Below are 20137 nucleotides of genomic sequence, written 5' to 3'. Positions count from 1 at the left end.
AAATGTATTAGAGGGCCACCCAGGGAACTGGAGCCAAGTGACTTGCCATCAGCTTCAGTGATGTGCAACGAGTAAATCGCTTCCAGTGTGGATGCAGCTTTATAGTCATTAGAATCAGCTCAGTTGTTTTGAAGCTGTTCTGACTGTAGCTTGTGGTCCAACATCTTAATCTTAAATATACTATATATTTTTTTTTAATTTGTTATGCATCTCTGTATTCCTCAGTACTTGGTAAGAGAGAGAGTCAAAAATAATATATATTGGACTTACTTTTGAGTGTCCAGACACTTAAATAGCTAAATTTTAGCAATTTCTAAAGGACTGTAAAATGTCAGTGTCAAAGGTTTAACTCTACCAAATGATGGGATTTCTGCTCACGCTCTGTCATCAGTTTCACGAGAACAACCACTGACACGCTCACAGTATGAGATGAGTGAGAAATTTCAGTCACAGACTGAAACAAAGTAACTTTTTAGTTGAGTCAGGAACACACATTCTGCTTGAGTGGTAAGTGTGTGTGCCATGGCTTTAATTTACTGTGACTTTAGCGCCGTGACTCTAATGTCAGTCTGATTGCACAACACTCTGTAAAGTACTGACACACAGAACAACAGCAACAACAACTTAAAAAAAAAAAGACCCACCACTGTCAGACATCCGCAGCAGACCAGTTGCCCCAGCAACCTCACCACCAGGGATGGAGGAATGTCTGGCTGGAGTTCAGAACCGGCAGTGTTGTGATGTGGGGGGGTTGATCCATATTTAACAAAAAACATTCGCATAACACTAATGGACACGTCCCAGTGTGGTGACTGGAGGGAAGAGGGGAAGTTAAGTGTCAGTGATGTTTTTGTGGACTAACGCAGCTCCACTGGGAGTGTGTTAACCTGTTGCGCAAGTACTGAAATAAAGGTCTTAGTATTGGAGGCTTTCTTACTGGAACTGTCATTGCTTGGAAAAAGCTTAGTGACCTAATTAAGCTCTCCCGCGGTGCTGATTTTGCCCAAGATTTCTATCACTGGTGTTAAATTTCCATCACGAATATGATGTGGGATCATAGTTTTTAGTTATTGTCGGCTAGAGACAAGACTGGATTTTAATCCCTTAACTCCTGCTTAACTCCAGCTTGATGCTTATATTCATATATTAGTAACATTATTTGCAATTCACCAAAATACCTTATTGAGAGGGGTATTTTGATCACCAGACTACTACTAAAGTACTGTGTTATATATCATATGAGGAGCACGTGTCTGTTTGTATGCTGAAACTCGCATGTACTGGTCACAGCTTTAATAACATTAGCAGAAAGAGAGGTTATAAATGTTACGTCAGGCTGAATGGATAACAGCACTTATCTGAATAAATATTATCTGCAATTTAAACGCCACTATATTTCAGACTGACGTTGGTATCTTCTGTTTGTGTATAATTCCGTTCAATTCAATTTTATTTATATAACGCCAAATCACAACATCAGTCGCTTCAGGCACTTTATTTTGTAAGTAAAGACCCTGCAGAGAAAACCCCAACAATCATAACAACCACCTATGAGCAAGCACCTGGCGACAGTGGGATGGAAAAACTTCCTTTTAACAGGAAGAAACCTCCAGCAGAACCAGGCTCAGGGAGGGGCGGCCATCTGGTGCAACCGGTTGGAGGTGAGGAGAAGGAGACAAGTGCCAGGTATTCCAGGCGGTCTCCCAACCAAGTAGTAACCAGGCCTGACCCTGCTAAGCTTCCGAGATCAGAGGAGATCGGGTGTGATCAGGGTGGTATGGCCCTAAGCCAATGATTAAATACAGAGTGGTGTATATACACTTAGAGAGTGAAAAGAGGTGAGTGAAGAAGAAACACTCAGTGCATCATGGGAACCCCCCAGCAGCCTAGGCCTATTGCAGCGTCAGAGGGTTTTTCTGAGTTGAGAGATATTGTGCAAATGCAAGAAAGCAGTCCTACATATTTGTTTAATATGTGCATTGAAGGACATATCACGGTCAAAAAATACTCCAAGAGGTCCTCGCAGTGTTACTGGAGGCCATACTGAGAAGTTTTATGATTTGTGAGCATTGTGAGAAAACTGCGTTCCCAGTACTCTGTATTATGTCACTCAACCAGCTGTGGGTTTATGTGGTCTTGCATAAGAGCTTGTTAGCATATACTGCATTGTGTCTCTGGATGCAACAGATGACAGTGTAGTCTGGACAAGAGGATTAGCTACACACGCACTCTCTCCCAGTTAGACCAGGCAGCCAATCAAAGCGCAAGCAGTTAGCTAAATAGACGACCAACCTTGCCACAGCTTGTTGTGCGGCTAGCCAATCCGGACCCAGCTTCATAGAGCGCTCTTAGGATGATTCAGATTGACACCTGAGTAGGATGTATAATCTGTGATTAGCACGTCTCCCACGATCTTCCTGTCTTTACTCGCATTCTTCCTGCCTCTTTGAATGTTCCCACATCTTTTTGCTCTTTTATCTCTCTGTCACCACTAATCCCCTCTTTTCTCCTCCCCCCACCTTTAACTGTCTCCCCATCGTCTCTTAGTTTTCTTTGTAAAATTGCCTCACTTTGACATTGTAAATTCAGCTGAAGGTCCACCGTGCAAGTGAAATGTTTTCTCCCTGTTTAAGCTGTGTAACACCTGATTGAAGCCCCCTGTCTTGAAAATAAAGGCTCAATTTCATGTATAGAATAAGGAAGATTTGTAAAACACATAATGTACTAAAATTCCCAACATGAAGATTAACCGGTATCCTTTTTACTGTTGCTTTTCTTAATTTGAGAGTTAGATTTGTAGTTCTTCGACACATTACTTTACAGTTGGCTCAGTTCCTCTCTCGACCTTTTGTCTCTCCCAATCTTTCTCAGGCTTTCAAGGAGGAATTGGAGAGTCTGATCCAAGAGCAGCAACGGAAAGGGAACAACCCCACTGGCCTGCTGGCCCTCAGGCAGATCGCAGACTTCTTTATGGCCAGCACAGTGGCCGGTTTCAACACTTCCCCTCTCAGTAAGTGGTCACTGTGCTCGTTACCCCAGACAACCAGACACCAGCACATGCCATCCTTGCCCCGGGCGCAATCGCTTTGAACTGCACCGACAAACAAAAACACAGCATCAGTATTGGAATATAGGAGATCCATACACAAATATCAGCTTTGTTTCCTTAAGGGCATAAATACTCTTAGACAAGCGAACCCCAGACTCCGGAAGAGCCGTGCATATTTCCATGGGTTTTGATCCGTTGTGATTTCTGTCCAAGAGTCCATATGTGAAATCTGCTTCCAATCAAAGCCCTGGAATGCACAACTAATGCTAGATTAGATGTCAGAAACTATATAGCCATTTGGTTTAGCTCGGTCTTAAAATATGCTCATACGTCCTTAAAGACAAAATAAAGCATTAAAGGATGGAGAGCTGTTTGCATCATCTCACTGTGTAAATTAGGATTCTGATGTGGAGTCAGAGACATCATTAGATAAACATCCAGAAGCTAGATACAGATGTCTGGTTCCGAGTGGCTGTCACTGATATTATTACCGCCTGATCCACAGTCAGCATTTTTAACATTCCTGTTTGTTTTTGTTTGTTTCTTTGTTTTCCCTCCTCTCATCATCCATGATCATTTAGGCCTAGGGATGGTCACTCCCATCAATGACTTGTATGGAGTGGAATCCACCACGATGGTGAAAGGCGAGAAGCTGACGCGCTGTAAACTGGCCAGCCTCTACAGACTGGTGGATCTGTTCAGCTGGGCACACTTCGCCAACTCCTACATCACAGTAAGACACCGCTCCAAGAGCACGCACCGGAAAATTCCCTATTTACTATCTAGTTAACAAATATTACTGCCTTCCATGTTGTTTCAGTGTCCACAATCTGACATTTAGGGGTCTCTGTCCACAGAAAGCTTTCACTCAAACATGAATTATTTCTAGGTTACAAAAAACATCTTTGTTGATTTTAGATCTCAAATACCCGGCCTGTCATTGACAACTCAGATTAATTTATCCTTTTGGATTGGTTGGCAGCGTTTATATTGTAAAATCTACCTATTTCTGGACTGGTCAGTGCAGGGGAAGTGACACTGATGGAAGCTGCAGTTTCACCAACGTTAAATTATTTCCAACTGCAGGTGTAGCAGGAAACAAACAGACTGACATCGAAGGATTTCTACAGAAAACAGATACAGTGGTTCAGAAACCGTTGACACAGAAGGTCATATGTAGCAGTATGTAGTAGCGTATTACAACTGTATTACCACTATATTGTTTTTACAATCCCACAGTACATTTTGCAAGATTTTATTAATGAGAAAATAAAACTGATGTATAAAGGGCTTGCATCTGTTTTTTTTACTAAATCAAGCATAGTGTTTGTCCAGGGAGGCCACAGAGTTGAGCTCAGTCACAATCTTCACAGATCTCAGTGCTTTCCCACGTCAGCTGACGGCTCAGCTGATACAAGGTGTACTGTTTAATTTCATGCTGTGTCTGACACCCTGTTGTCCATTCTGTATAAAAGCACGGAGAGGTTGCCATTAATTGCAAATGGAAATATCAGTCTTTTTTGAACTATTCAATGATTTTACCCAAATTCTCATGCAGTCCTTACTCAGACCTGTTTGTTTTTTGTTTTTTTCCAAATGGTAACCATTAGTTCTAAATCAGTGTTATTCCTCAGTTTGTATGACCTCCTTTTCTCCTAGGGCCGAGTCAGTAAAGAGCAAGATCACATCCTCATCATCCCCAGAGGACTGTCATTTGCTGAGGCGTCTGCTTCAAACCTGGTAAGAAACATGAGCCACTGTGTTCTCATCCCAACAGTGTTTAACTACAAGCTCTGCCTGCTAATTTCATTTCTTGCAGCACATGAAATGGGTTGTAAAGGCCTGTGTCAGTGTCCTTCTCTGTGTATGTGTGTATCAACATTACATGGGGTAGTAAAGGTTTTCCCTTCGCTGGACTCGACTAATGCGTTCCCACTTGGCTTAATCAGCCATTCATTTCCCTTTCTCTGAAGGGGAAAGTAGCAGATGAACTTCACCTCAGTGTTTTTTGGTCTTCTCTGTTCACAAGACACCCCCCCGACTTTCTGTCTTGTGTACATGTGTTTGTTGTGTTCAGTGTCACTGGCACCTCTCTTATTGACATTAGCCTCTCTGTCTCTCTGTCAGCAAACACGGTTGTTGGTTCAGTTTGTTTGTCTCTGTGTACACACGTTATGCTCAGCATACCATGGCATATTATGTGCAATAATGTGTATAATAGCCTGTTGGCAAGCCTGTTTCCTCCCTCTGTATGCTTCAACTCCCTTTAATTCAGTTTCTATTTCAGTTTGTCTCTGTTTGTTTTTCTCTTTCTGTTGCTCTTGTTAAGATGTCTCATCCTGATTGTCTAACTGACTTCCGTTTATTTCTGCTTATTCCGTTTGGCAAGTTTAAATTCATGGAGAAAAAAAACAAAACAAAAAACCTGTGTTCAAAACAGAACATAAGTTTGTGTAAAGGTCAGTAGAAAACTGAATCATATCTTTGTCTTTTCTTTCCTCTTTGCTTTGTTGTACTCTCCTACTTTCTCTTCAACACCTGTGCAAACAGATAAAATCCGGTGTAATGCACTGCAGGTGTGCGTCTGCAGCTAGATAGTGAACTCTGTCAGCGCCTGGCTGCCAAGCTGATTTCACTTTCTGACCTGCCAGAGTGGTTGGAAGGCACTGATGTAAATCTCAGGTTCTAACCTGCTGCTTCCTGATAGTAAAGCCCTGTGGGTGGTCGAGCGGTTTTAACTTGTCCTCAAAATGATTTTTTTGAGTCTGTTTTTAATTTTGTAGGGGTTTGTTTGTGACGTATTATTGACTTGGTTTTGATTTTAGTTAAGTTGTGTTATTAGAAAAAGGAGAACTATAATCTTTGTGAAGAAGAAAACTCAAGCAGGAGCATCATGTTAGTCTTTTAGTTTAAGCTAAATGTTCTGTAGCAGATGATGCATTTACCTTGAGCCACTGACAAAAATCATATAACTACTAAAAACACCTTAATTATGTGTTGATTATGTGTTGTCCTTGATTACAAACTCAATCAAACTTGCTAGCCACAACTTTTAGTACAAATCCTTGAGGCCTTAAATACAGTATATGGCAAAATCATTCAGCTATGAGTATTTTTAGTTTGCCTCGACCGCATCCATCCTCGCTGTGGTTCAGCAGTAAAGTTGACCACAACACTGCGTACGCTGAAAAACAGAACAAACTTGTGTAGCCTAGCACTTCCAGATTTCTCTTACTGTTTGTATTTTGATGTCAGTCTTTCACTCCATCTGTTTAATCTCCTCCCCATCTTCCTCTCCTCTTTCAGCCTGGTTTGACCTAGTAAGCTCAAAAGTTAAATGACTGAGTTCAAGTGTTTAGAGAGGCAGAGAGATTGATTAAGAGGAAGTCATCCGGAATAAAGAGTGTCAAAGGTTGTGTTGGGGTCCGCTGGCTGTAGCCTCTAAGAAAAGCTGGGGTGCAGTTGGCTCTGATTAGTATGCATCTGTGACTGCTGGTCAGTATTTCTCTTTGAGCTTCAAGGTGAAGGTGAGGTCAGTTTGAGTTTGGAGGGGAAAAAAATGCTGTTTGGTCCAACTTGTTTTTGTTTAGTCTGAAGTCACAGCAGAGTTTATTTCATGTCTCCAAACTTCTTCTGAGAAATTATTGAAGACTAACTTCATATGACAGTCAAAAGGTGAAAGTCAAGCCCTTGGATTTGCTTAACCTGAATTAAGCAACCTTGAACCCTTAAAGGAATTCAGGGATCTCCTTATCAGTTTCAGCTGCCTGCTCCTGGCCCCACTCTCCTTATCACTTTCTAATCACCTCTCTGCCATGTAGCTGCATCGCATTTCAGATTCTTTCTGACGCGTCCTTTGACTTATTTTTAAAATTAGAGCTGCTACATCGGTCATAAGGGCCTCTCAGTTGAAGTGCTGTTTGACTTACAGAGTTTGTGAGCTGCATTTTGAAGGACGTGACAGGGTGATCCGATACTGCACTGGACATGTGATGTAACAGTGTTCGATTGGATGACAGCTGGCTTTGGCTGTTGGGAGAGGGTGTGTGGAGACATAGATGGGGGTAGTTACTTACGCTTAGCCGGTGCCATTCACTTTCCTCTGCTGGAAAGATCAATAAAGTCATCTGCCCAAACATCCATATGCCTTTTAAAAGTAATTGGTAATTGCTCAGTCATTTCATTGCACCTGTGCGAGCTGCAGCCTGTGCAGTATGGTAAATTTTGGACTGTATTTTAGGCTGTTTTCTGAAGATAAATATAATCTTTTACAGCATCTTTCTTATTGATTCTTGATTCTAAAGTTATGTACAATGATTTGGTCCTAAATTGATTCTAAATTTATGTACAGCACTTTGGTCAACTGTTGTTGTGTTAAATGTGCTATATAAATAAACGTGACTTGACTTGACTTGAATGAACAAACTACTAGTTACCAGACCTTTTATGGTAACAATTAAAAAAAAAAAAAAACCTAAAAGGAAATATACTATAAAATCTATTTAAAAATCATAATTTCATTAGAAGTATAATTAGGATCTGAGAAGTTATAAGCATCTAAGAATAACAAATTAAAATAAGATTATTTTCTGGTATTATTCACTCAAAATTTTCAGGACTAGAAAATATCAAGTGGAAGAATATACAGAAAATCTGATTTTGTATTGTTATGAAAATTGGTGTTTGTACATAAAGTAACCATTAAAAGTACAGTTTATTTAGCATTTAATGCAGTTTTGTTTGTTATTTAACTGTTGCATACTAATCCCCAAATAAAAATAATCACTTGCTACCAAAGATAATGATAGAGAGACATGGTTCTCTATAGCTTAATGATTGATGGAGTGCTGGAGGGGAAGGGTGCTTTTTAGTTTTATTCCTCATACCCATAATACTAAAACCCCTTCAAACTCTTCTCCTAATTTGTTTTTTAATGTAATTCCTGCCTTTTAATTTTGGAAGGAAGTAGTTTCCTGCTCCACGCACATTTTAAGTACAGAACCACACACTTTTGAGCTGGCTCACTTTTGAACTGGGTGTGTTTCATGAGCCTCAGACTGCGTGATGGATGCCCCATTCCTGTTGCGATAACACACACTTGGACCTTGCGGTGTGGGGAAAAGAAGTGCAAGCAGGCTCCTTCTGGCTTGTATCACAGAACAACATGTGGTTAGAGTGATGCCAGTCTTGAACAGGGTCTGTAGGCAAAGCTGTGTTTTCAGTTTGTTATTAGGTTTTAATGTGAGAACTGACATCTGCACTTGGTTTTACTATCCTATACTATCAGTCTTCCCCCCTTTTTTTTTCTCCTGTATCAGACTCCAGTTCCCTCTAGGTCCTCTATCTGTCTTTGCTTCTAATGGTTTTCTCTCCTGTCATGTAATCAAATAACTGCTAACTGGCTGGTAATGAAGTTGTCATAGTGAAGGATGGCATGTCCACTCCTTTACGCTGTTATGTTTCCTGGTAAAGCTCAAATTTATTTCCTGGAATTCTTCCCGTTCCTACAGAGAGGAAGAATTGTTTGTCATCACACTCAGCAATTTTGTCTTGTCTTTAAGGCTGCTTGGTTAATGTTGCAGTGCTATTAATGGTGCTTGTGAGTAAAGGGGCAGACCTAGTTTTGTGTCAGTCTGGTCTCTAGTGCCTGATTGATTTCACTGATTTTGGAATGGTTTTTCACTGTGTCTCCATGTGCTCTCTAAAGCCTTGTTATAGTCCGGTGCTTTCCTCTCATGCTTGTATTGCTTGAGTTTTTTTAGGCATTGAAGGCAGATATCCTTAAAGCACTCTGTCCTTGTCCCACCAGGTTAAAGTCAACATCATCGGGGACGTGATCGACCAGGGCTCCACCAACCTGAGAATCGACCCAGCAGGTTTCAGCCCCCATGCTGCCATCTACTCCATGCGTCCAGACATCCGCTGCATCATACATGTGCACACTCCTGCCACAGCAGCTGTAAGTTCATTTTACTACACATCATATCAGACCCAACTTGCTGGCAAATGGTTGTCAAGCTTGTCCATACTAATTTTCCTGCAGACTGGTTTGTTTTTAAGAGGGGTGTGATGTTGCATTTTGAGACGAGTTATTTCAGGGAGGTTGATACATTTAAATGGTGTAGTGATATCCCTTGAACTTACCTTGACACCTCAAGAGAAAGGGAATAATTACCTTCAAATGATTCTACAGTACAGAGATGAAAGTGTGTTTTATAACACTAAAAAGGCTCTTCACTGCAGTCAACAGAGGGCTCCAGAGTTTCAAAGCTTTCTTCACACAGAAGAACGCAAGAGACACGTCTGCTGAGGACTGTGATGCACCTGTTAACATTTCTCATTTCTGCCATGTCTCTGCTGTCTTCTTGTCACCTTTCCTCCTGCTTTAGGTGTCATCTATGAAGTGTGGTATCCTGCCCATTTCCCAAGAGGCGTTGATCTTAGGTGATATTGCCTACTTCAACTACCAGGGCAGTCTGGATGACCAGGATGAGCGCATAGAGCTACAGAAGGCCCTGGGACCCACAGCAAAGGTAGGAGAAGCAAGGAAATGACATACTGCACATCTTATTGGAGTAGTTTAAAACTAAAATCAAGGAAAAGCCTGTTCTATATTAACCCAAGACAGGAAAATGATTCAGTTATCAGGGTGCATTTTGAATAGAGAGCGGTAGTGCATCCTGTTGAAACATTGGCTATGCTTTAGTTACCTTCTGCACTCCTTTATTTTGTGTCTGCATTCACCTTCCATGTGAATGTCTTGCTCTTCAGTAGAATTTAAAGTGGAGAACATTCAGGGAATTCAAGGGAGTTTCCACTGCTTGTCTGTTGCCAGGTCCTGATGTCATCACCCAGTGGCCCTTGTTGATGCACAAAAACATAATTATTTTAACCTTTATTCAACCAAAATAAAACTCTTGAAGCTCTTTTGTCTCCTGGGCCAGCATTAAGCTAAAGTGTTTTTTTTTTTTTTTTTTTAAAAAAAGGACTAGAGAAACTGGAGCTTCTGGCCATGGAGTAAATCCACATAAGCACAAGCAGACTCCACATAGAAGGGCCCTCCTGTGGTTCAAACCCAGGACACTCTTGCTGTCAAGCAGCAGTGCTTGGTTGCTTGTTAATTAAAGGACCTATAAGATCATCAGTCTCATGGAAGACAAGTTAGAGACATTTTCGATCTAACTCTTCTGATGTTTACAATGACTGCGTCTGTGTGTGTGCTCCAGGTTTTGGTGCTGAGGAATCACGGCGTCGTTGCTCTCGGGGAGACCATTGAAGAGGCCTTTCACTACATCTATAACGCTCACTATGCCTGTGAAATCCAGGTACATGTTGATGCAGAGCCAACTGCTGCTGTTTTGGGTACCCAGCACATTCCTGCCCCTCTTAGCTTCCAAACACACGCATTAGTCCAGCAGGGCGGCAGCAGCTTTCCTGCTAAATCTAATCTCCACAGCTGCTTTTACATTTCTCACTCTCTATTTTAAGAACACTCTAACTTGTAATCGCTCACTATGTGGAAAATGTTGGCCAAACACAGCTTTGTAATAAGGCTATTAGGAGTCTGATGAAGGGAGCAACAATCTGATGTGTTGTTGTTGATGCTTGTCCAAAGTAGCATTTAGAGAGGGGTGTTGTTCTTCCTTTTCTTTTCTTTTTTTAAATTAAGAAAGCTGAACAGAAGGTGGTAGAGAAGATTTCAAGGGGTGAGAATCAGGCATGAGGAATGAACGATTATTGATTAACTGTGCTTTAATTTCGAGTTTAAGCTTTATATTCGTGTTTCATGTAATGTGTTGGAATGTGTAATCTCTTCTGATAAGACGGTGACAAGCCCGGAGAGGGCCAGGAACTGTGGATTAGCTGAACTTAACCGCATTTGAAACAGAAAGCGAAAATTATTTTTAAAAATGTCTCAATAGTCATTCGGCTACTTTTGACTACCGTGTATTGCTCTTAAGATGAGATGCGTCTCTTACCTACCACTGTTACTGCATGCATCACAATAAGATAAATAGTGATTATTTTGAACAGTGAATATTGAGAGGGTACTGTGGTCGAGTTAATAAATAAAAGCTGTAAATGAGCATGATATGGCCACATTAATGGATACATGTTTGACACAGCCCAAGAAACATTTGAAGGTCAGTTCTATAAATAATGTTATAATATAAATAATCTTGTGTTAAATGAGATGCTGCTTAGGAGGGTTTATAAGAGTTTATATCGCTCTGTTCTCGTCCATTGGCACATTGCCGTGGGACCTCTGTAAGTGTCCTTTGGTGTACAATAGCAGATTTGGGTCCCGTGGGTTGCAGGATGGTCCCTCTGTGGCTCACACTCTGCTCTGCCGTATCGGGGTTTGGAGGCTGCGTAGTTTTACCGGTGGGTGTTGGAGTGCATTGCTGGTGGAGGCTGCTTCTGTTGGCAAGTGGCATTTTGGAGTGTTTGCTTGGTTTGCAACATTAGGTGGGTGATGTGTGTTAAAATGACATCAACATGAATGGCAGTACCGAAGGTTTCCTAGCAGAATGTCACATTGTCACAAGTTGATAAATGTCGCTCACTTTCCTTGCCGGTAGTTTTATTGCTGTGGCTGACTGGTGCACAGCTGTAGCAGTAGATATGAAAGATGTAGCTGTCTTGAATTTCTGTTTTGTTTTTTGTTCTAGCATGCCTTTGTGTTCAGTGGTAAATATGGTGGATTTTAGAGATGAACGGTTGTGGCCCCCCTCCACTGTAACAGCATACCAAATCTCCTGATTGACTCTCCCTGGTCAAGCAAAAGAAAACATTAATCCATCCTGCAAAGCCCGGCTTAATTTCTAGAAATAAATCCCCTCAGGCATGTTTGCATGTCATCTACTGTAAACTCAGTGCCATGGTAGCGTTAGATGGAAGGGTTTCTCATTTTGGTTTTGCTAAATGACGCTTTTAGTGAGCAGGGGAAATCGGAAATTTGTTCCTACTTATTCTCCTTTTTTGAGCTAGATGATCTAATCCCACACATGTATGATGAGGGGTGGAGGGGGATGGGGGGGCTTTTTGTTTATTTTTGTGTTGAAAAAGCCACCAGTCATCAATAGAAGCTCACATGGTTCTCCCTCTGTCCTTAGGTTAATGCCATCTCTTGTGCTGGAGGTGTGGACAACCTTATAGTGCTAGACCAGGAGAAGTACAAATCACGAGTGTTTGGCGTAGCCTCAGCGGCCAGTGTCAACATGGGCGGGCAATACAAATGGAAGGTCGGCGAGCTGGAGTTTGAATCCCTGATGAGAATGCTGGATAATCTGGTAAGTGTATAAACATCAAAAGTGAAAGTTTGATCAACTTATTACCCCCCCGCCCTCTCAAAAGTCAGAAAAAAAAATTATATATATATATATAAAATATGGTATTGTATTTGTCCATCCTGAGAGGTGGGGATAATCAAGGTGCTACCAGTGGTGGGTGAACAGAATTAGAGAAGGGCGCCACCTACAGTAACAAAAACAGTTAACATTTAATGCAAAGACAGCAGTACTGGGAGCTGTTAAAACTCACAAGTCATCTTTGGAAAGCACAGTAATTTAAACTTAAAGGACGTAAAGCTGCATTTTGTGAGGGCAGCTGTAGCTGTTCAGGCCTCGATGGTAAAGTGTATCTCTGTTCCTCCCTGTCTCAGATTCTCATGCTTTTTGCCCTCCTTTCATCTCTATCCGTGTTTGTGTCTCTTGCCTACTTCACCCCACACTTTTCATCTTTCCCCCTATGCTTCCCTCCCACCTTTCTTTCTTCTTCTGCTCTTTTCTTTCTCAATGAATCGCTGCCTCTCAGCCTGTTGAAACTTTGAATAGCTCATCTTTATCTTTCCTCCTTTCCTACTTCCCCCCCTTTTCACACACTTCATAAACAGTGCATTTGTGTCAGATAAGTTCTTGGATTCAGCACAGGACCAGGGTACAATGGTGAGAAAGAGAGGGAAGAAAATTAAGTAGTTATACTTTTTTTCAATAGCTAATATAAAAATGTAGAAAGCTGCCAAGCTGTGAATGTGTAGAGATGTCTGAATATAAAGCAGAATTTTGCAGGAAAAGATTGCGCCAGCTCAGTCAAGTTGAAAGGTCACTGTTGACCGAGGGGTTGAGATGAAAAGAAAAGGGCGAAAGAGAAAAGAACGGAACTTCGCTGTCAAGCCTGGCGTGGAAAACTGTCTGAAAACCAGCTGGATTAAAAGTGTGAACTGAGGGACGGGGAACGTGAGAGAAAAGGATAGATGAGGATAAAGTGGAGAGAGCGAGGAAGAGGAGGGGTACGGAGGGAAAGAGGTGAGAGAAAAAAGGGGTCAGACAGGAAATGACTATCTGACGCTGTCCTCTGTGTTGCCAGAAACCCTGCAGTCACAGCACTGTGTCTCATTCTTTTCCATGTGACTAACTATGAAATTGGCAGCTCAGCCAGCATTACAGCAAGGAAAAGTCCAAGAACGGAACCTCATTTCTGTTATTCGTTTACTAAAAATGAAATTGAGCAACATTTATTCATCCATTTTGTATAAAAATATCAGCTGTGAAATCATTTTCATCATATAAAACAAATTCCGGAGCAGTAGTCATGGATGGAGGAACTACATAAACATATGACAAGGCCTCTATAAATGTATAACTCAGCCACAAACCAGGTAAAAGAAAACAAACCCTACATGTGATTGTCTATATTGCATTTCAGGGATACAGGACAGGCTATGCATACCGACACCCCATTATCAGGGAGAAACCGAGGCACAAGAGCGACGTGGAGATCCCGGCCACCGTTACAGCATTCATGTTCGAGGAGGACGGGGATAGTGGCGCAACACGGCTGCCCTTCAAGTTTCTGCAGCAGAGGCAGCAGAGGGAGAAGACACGCTGGCTCAATTCACCCAACAGCTACACCAAGGTCAGCGTGGAAGGTGGAGAGGAGCGCTACAACAGCCGGACAACCACGGTGAGCAGTGTGCAGTAGAAATCTCTACGTCGCTATGTTCATAACTGCAGTTACTGTGGACTGCTGTGTTTGGGGCTGGAGCTGTGTCCCAGCACTAGGACAAAAAAAAAAAAAGATACTAGATCACCACCTAGTGGCTGAATTGTGTACTACAAGGATTCAGCTGCATCACTTATTTACTTTGACTCAAAAAGTTTTCCCCCCATGAGTTTTCACTTGTCTTCTGTTTACAGTGGATGAAGGCAGATGACCCTGGAACCCCAATTCGTATCGAGGATCCCAATCAGTTTGTCCCTCTCAACACAGATCCCAGTGAAGTGCTGGAGAAGAGGAACAAAGTAAGTTTTAACACTTGACTTTTAGAATGATGAGACATTACTCTGGTATTTTGTGCTGGGTTCTGTTTGAAAAATGTAAGGTTGCTCTTATTTACTGGGGGATATTCCCACTTGGCACATAATTAAGGATTAAACAAATCTCTATAGGCTATATATATGTTTTAGAAGGATGTGGCCATCATGATTGTTGATTTTGTAAACCTCATTTTTGTTTTTTCCCTTTTCTTTTTGTTTTGTTTTTTTTTGGGGGGGGGGGGGGGCAGAAGGCTGGCCAACTAATGCTTGGTTAGCATGTTGCATCCATAAACTGTAAACTGGGTGAAATGCAGAGACACACAGACATGCTAACTTGTACTATGTAACAAGACTGCAAAAGTACTAGAATTTCATTAAAGATGATCTAAAATAAAATGCACTGAACAGAAAAGTAGAAAGCACAGTGCAATTCAGTGATTCAAATTAACAGAGGTGAGGCCTTGCATACACCCATGAATTAAAGCAGCTACACCCCTAACTTTAACCCTTTATAGGATCCAAATAGATATATTATTAAAAATAATTATCTACTGTACAGTTGTTATCAAGAGGGAAACCATCCATAAAGAGCAAAGCCTTTTTTTTCCCATTTCGTACCAGCCTATAAACATACATCTTGATGCTGTTTGCATGGGGACTGACTGCCTTTTAGAGCTGGCTCAGATGTATTTCTGCAAACCCAAAAATGTGCTGTCATTTGATGAGCTGTGTGAATCACTTCAGTCATTGTTTCAATTCTTGAGAGAACTGCAAGCTGCAGTTACACAATAATGTTTTAAGCTGGTATTGCACAAAGAGCATCTTACAAAAAAAAATCAGTACTAAGAAAATAAACTGCAAAGCAGTGGTCTTTTACCTGATGAGTGTAGGCACAAAAATGCCTGGCTGTAAGAGGCCTGTTATCCTGAGTCCTAGCAGAGGTTGTGTTCACGTGTTCGGGTTATTAGAGCATGTTTTGTTTTGTCAGCATAAAGTAAGTCATATGGGCATTTAAAGAGGTCTTCAGTGGCATTTCCGTGTGGCCACTCCTTAATTCCTTAACTCTTTTGAGAGTAGCTTCTAATCTGTTCCATTCACTGTTAACGCTACCAGTTGGTGTGATTGTGTGTTTTTGTCCTGTCACAGATCAGAGAGCAGAACCGGCTCGATATGATGTCGTCAGGGCCGCGCTCTCAGCACCTTGCAGGCATCCCTGTTGATGAACCGCGAAAGGTGAGGATTTCTTTTCTCTGACGTTCTGGCCTCGCGTGTTCTGTCGAAACCCTCGTTTCAGAGAGTTTCTTCAAAGAAGAAGAAAGCGTCTGACGAGATCTGTGTGTTGTTGCGTGGCCTCTGGCACCAAGGACAGATATTTGAAGAAAACCTATAATAGTGGCGGGTAATAATATTATAAAAAATATATATAGATTTAAATTTTAACAATTTTTATGAGGTTTTGAATGTCACAGTACATGACAGAATAGCATAAGTGACAGCATAGTGTCAGTTCCAAGATGTTTGCCTCATATTTGGGTTTTAGGTTTGCAGCAGATGTGTTGATATACTCGGCCTCCTCTCTGCAATACAGGAATATCAACAATAAAGATTACTGTAACTCTTTATTATGGAGTAACTTAAAGGTGTTCTCAGTTGCTCTGGCTGATTGGAAATCTGCTTTGCTTGTGATATAACAGAGCTTCCTAATCCTAATGACTGAGTAAAAACATTACAGGAGGAGGAGAGCCATAAAGATGGCATACAGGCACGTTCTACAGATTATGAGTATAGTTTAAATTGTACAAACAAAAAAACAAAACAATAAAAACATCGTTGGATGACTTCAGACTGCCACTTTAATGACATCTCTTGAACACTAGGTGGAGACAAGTAAATGCATCATTAACAGACAAAATGAACCTGCTGCACTTTAATAGGACGGCAAAAGCTAGAAATGAAAATGATAAAGACACACAACAAGTGAAGTAAAAATGTCTAACCTGGTTGGTGTTTTGTCAGGATCCGGTGCAGATAAACATTCTGGTAAATATCTACAAATGTTTTCCTGTTTGTGGTTGTTTTTCTTTGTTTTTAACACTTTAGCCATTTGTCCATTCGAAACAGAAAACACTGCATGTGTTTGTTGGAGTTTCGCGTTAAGATTGACAACCGTTTTGAATGTAGTTTAAACTAGGGATGCGCCGATCCGATATTCAGTACCCTGAAATCCACCCTGTTTCACACAGGGAAAAACTGCAGTACGGAAGTTAAAATATGCAAGTTAAAATAAAAAGTATTTCTTATCCAGTTACTTGGGTAATCAATATAAATAGAATACACAATTGCTAAAATAATCGATAGTTGCAGCCCTAATGAAATTTGCAACATGCTTCTCACACAGAAGCAACAGGATTCAGGTGATAGTTATTGTTGTAAGTAAAGTTTATTTATATAGCGTTTTTCACAGACAGAAAAGCACTGTACAATAATTAAAACACAATATCACACCCCCCCACCCCCACCCCCAGAAAACACTATGTTAAAAACATAACATTACCATATTAAAAGAAAAAGAATAAAAATAAAGTCAGAAACCAGAAAGCCTGGTTAAACAGAAAAGTTTTCAACTATTTTTTAAATGACGCCACAGAGTCAGCTAAATGGAGCTGGAGTGGTAAATAGTTCCAGAGCTTTGGTGCCACTGCCTAAAAAGCTCTGCCCGCCCTGGTCCTTAGTCTTGTATGTGGGACAACTAAAAGACTTTGATTTTGTTGTGTGAGAGACTGTTGACTTCTTTTTTTTTTTTTTTTTTTTTAATGTTTTTAAATGCCTTGATCAATTTTAAATATCGGATTTATATCAGTATCGGCCGATATCCAAATGTAAAATATCGGTATCGGTATCAGACATAAAAAAGTGGTATCGTGCCATCCCTAGTTTAAACAATACTGTACATGTTTGTGTGAGCTGTTGAATTGTGATGATTTGTTGGCGCATGACTGTCTGTGTGACATTTTTAGACACAAATCTTAGCAGACAGTTAAGATCTTAAGTGTGCTGTGTGTGCATGAGTGTGAGTTTCCACAACACTTTTCTCTGGAGTGTCTTATAAGCACACGTTGTGCGGAGTTGATTAGATGTGCACTCTGTGATGTGGTTTTGTCTTTACAAGAGCTGCCTTAGTCATCCTCTAATGAATGATTGTCATCCTCCTACACAATGGGCGTTTATGCCCTTTATTTCTATTAAGTCAGTGAGTGCTTACATGACTAAAAAGGGAGCATTTTGTGTGTGTTCATGTATTTATGGTATGTATACTTTTCGGTGTGTATGTGTGTGGTTGTGTGTTTAGTTTATGGTTTGTTTTTTGAATTTCAGACTGTGTATGCATGTGCCTCCTGACTCTTCTCTGCATACGTGTTTCCCATGCTCACCCCTCTGCCTGTCTCCTCCCCAGCCATACGTGCCCACAGAGGAAGAGCAGATGGCTCCCCTGCCTCCCAACCCTTTCAGTGAGTTGTCAGAGAAAGAGCTGGAAGAGTATCGCAAGAACGTGGAGAGGAGGCAACTGGGCCTCAGCGGTACGACACAAACCCTCACAAATACACTTCTTTTAACAAACTTCAAAGCTCGTGCACACAACGGCAAGATGTACTTGAATCCAAAGATTTGTTTCTCGCGGTTAGCTGCAGATGACCTCACCAATCTGTGGAGGTTCATTAAACAACAAAATATTGAGCCAGCTTGAAACAAATTGTATCAATAATCAATATGCAAGCCACAATTTGAGAGCACACACGGAGAGATTAGTTTGAGCCTGCAAGAGGAATTGTCATCTGCTTAGCTGTGCGCTGTCATCAGTTTGAGCAGTTTACTGCGGTGCAGTACATGACATAGACAGTGCTTTCTTTAAAAAAAAAAGATCATTTAAATTGTTGTTTTGAAAAATTATTTAGAGTAAATCGTATTCGTTTGTTTTTTCTGTTTCAGAATTCTTGTTTTGTTAACCATCACTGTGGTCTTTAGTAACCCTGATGGAAAAACTAAAAAGACCTTAAGGAATCTTGAATTTAGATTACTTTGGCTCCACTTTGTATCTCTTGAGAGCTGAGTGAAATCTGTTTATGTTGCTCCCGGATTAAAAGCTCATCAACATCTCCAACTAGTCTTGGTGTATGTGTCACGAAGGTTTTTTTTTTTTTTTTTTTTTCCCCCACATTTTAACAGATTTTTAAACAGGTTCTTATTTTTTTCTCCTCTAACAGCCAGATATTTACAAGTACTCAGAATAAACAGCTGGAGCAGATTTCAACTTGAGCTTAAAACTAATCAGGATTTCTTAAAGTTGGTTCTGCAATTACAAATCGGTCCCCTTGGAGAGTGATTAGTAAACAGCTCAAATTTTCTTTGTGCCCTCTCAGCACTCTAGTGGTAACAAAAGATTCAAATAATCTCAGTCTGTAGCGTTACACAATACCAAGGGTAACACACACACTCACACACACATGTCCATATACCTTTATAAGCATGGGAGATTGCTCCCACAGGCTCTATGGCTGCTTTCAACTGTGTTAACACACACACACACACACACACACACACGCGCGATAGTCAATGCTAATCATATTAGCCTTCTGTCCTATTATCTTTTTAGAGAGCCAGAGGAAAAATCAATAATGAATCAATAGTTGGAGGACGTTCTGTCACACTGGAACACACTGAAATGTGTATTTGTATGTTGGTGTATATTGAGTAAGGGCATGTGTACGGATGGTTCCAAACGTTCTTCTGTGCATATGATACATGGTGTGCCTGTATGTGTGTGAGGGGCCAGTATGACTAAGATGGCAGACCGAACAGACAGCAGGTCTTCACACCCGCCACATGAGCAGAGCCCGTTGCTATGACACTTTTGCCCCCACAGCCCCATGAATCCCCGGTGACCAATCTGGAGACAAGCTGGAGACCGTCTGGAAAGGCCTGATACATGCTCGGCCTGGACACACACACACAAACACACACGTTTATAGGCTTAGCCTGTGATCAGCTGTGTCGTACACATTAAATATATTGATTATTTAAAAACCAAATTGGTTATATTATGCATCATATAAGAAAACTGTTGAAAGTGATCAGTACATGCTGTGTAAAAAATATACATGTGTATATATGTATACACATGTATACACATGTGTATACATATATACACATGTATATATGTGTATATATGTATAGATGCACATTATGTGCTGTATGTTTTGCGAGAGGTAGATGTTCATGTCACGCAGTGACTGAGATCTGTTGGCTTGTGTGTACCCCTTTTTATCTTCATATATACAGAACACAAAGTACTATCACTGCACAAATCAGGCTGTTGTGCAAACACGGCCTATACGCTGTGCTCGAAGGAGTTGTGAATGACTGTGACAACTGCCAGCTGAATGTGTAACCCTGAACATGTTAAAGTGATCTGGGAATGTCTTTCTTTCAGACTAATCAGTGTTTAAAATGAACTGAAGCTACTACAGCTGAGCTACATTGTAACATTGGTCAAGTGTTTAGAGCATCATGAAGCCTGAGGCTCACTGGGATTATGTGCGCTTACATCACTTTTTGAAACTTTGGCCATGTTTAATATGAGCATCCACCAATGTAACAGTACATATATGACAAAAAAGCATAATAGGTTCCCCTTAAGATGACTGGGGGTATATTTCATAATATCAATAATATTACAAAGAGGATTTTCAATAATAATATTTATGTCTGTCTA

General features: G+C 40.9%; 1 protein-coding gene across 6 annotated transcripts in view; it reads left to right on the top strand.

Moving 5' to 3' along the window:
* The window catches only part of add3a (adducin 3 (gamma) a), a 104806-nt gene that overhangs the window by 78503 nt on the left and 6166 nt on the right, over positions 1-20137 (top strand). For all 6 annotated transcript variants that reach the window (XM_030743607.1, XM_030743615.1, XM_030743598.1 and 3 more), the window contains 11 exons: positions 2872-3010; positions 3631-3782; positions 4709-4789; positions 8859-9008; positions 9439-9582; positions 10276-10374; positions 12166-12342; positions 13757-14014; positions 14248-14352; positions 15514-15600; positions 17822-17945. In XM_030743607.1, coding sequence (XP_030599467.1) covers positions 2872-3010; positions 3631-3782; positions 4709-4789; positions 8859-9008; positions 9439-9582; positions 10276-10374; positions 12166-12342; positions 13757-14014; positions 14248-14352; positions 15514-15600; positions 17822-17945 — 1516 coding nt within the window. The remainder of the gene's footprint in view (positions 1-2871; positions 3011-3630; positions 3783-4708; positions 4790-8858; positions 9009-9438; positions 9583-10275; positions 10375-12165; positions 12343-13756; positions 14015-14247; positions 14353-15513; positions 15601-17821; positions 17946-20137) is intronic.

The sequence above is a fragment of the Archocentrus centrarchus genome, chromosome 1 (assembly GCF_007364275.1).
Source record: "Archocentrus centrarchus isolate MPI-CPG fArcCen1 chromosome 1, fArcCen1, whole genome shotgun sequence".
Taxonomy (NCBI): domain Eukaryota; kingdom Metazoa; phylum Chordata; class Actinopteri; order Cichliformes; family Cichlidae; genus Archocentrus; species Archocentrus centrarchus.
Note: the sequence above shows the minus strand (reverse complement) of the source record. Positions and strands in the feature narration are given on the sequence as shown.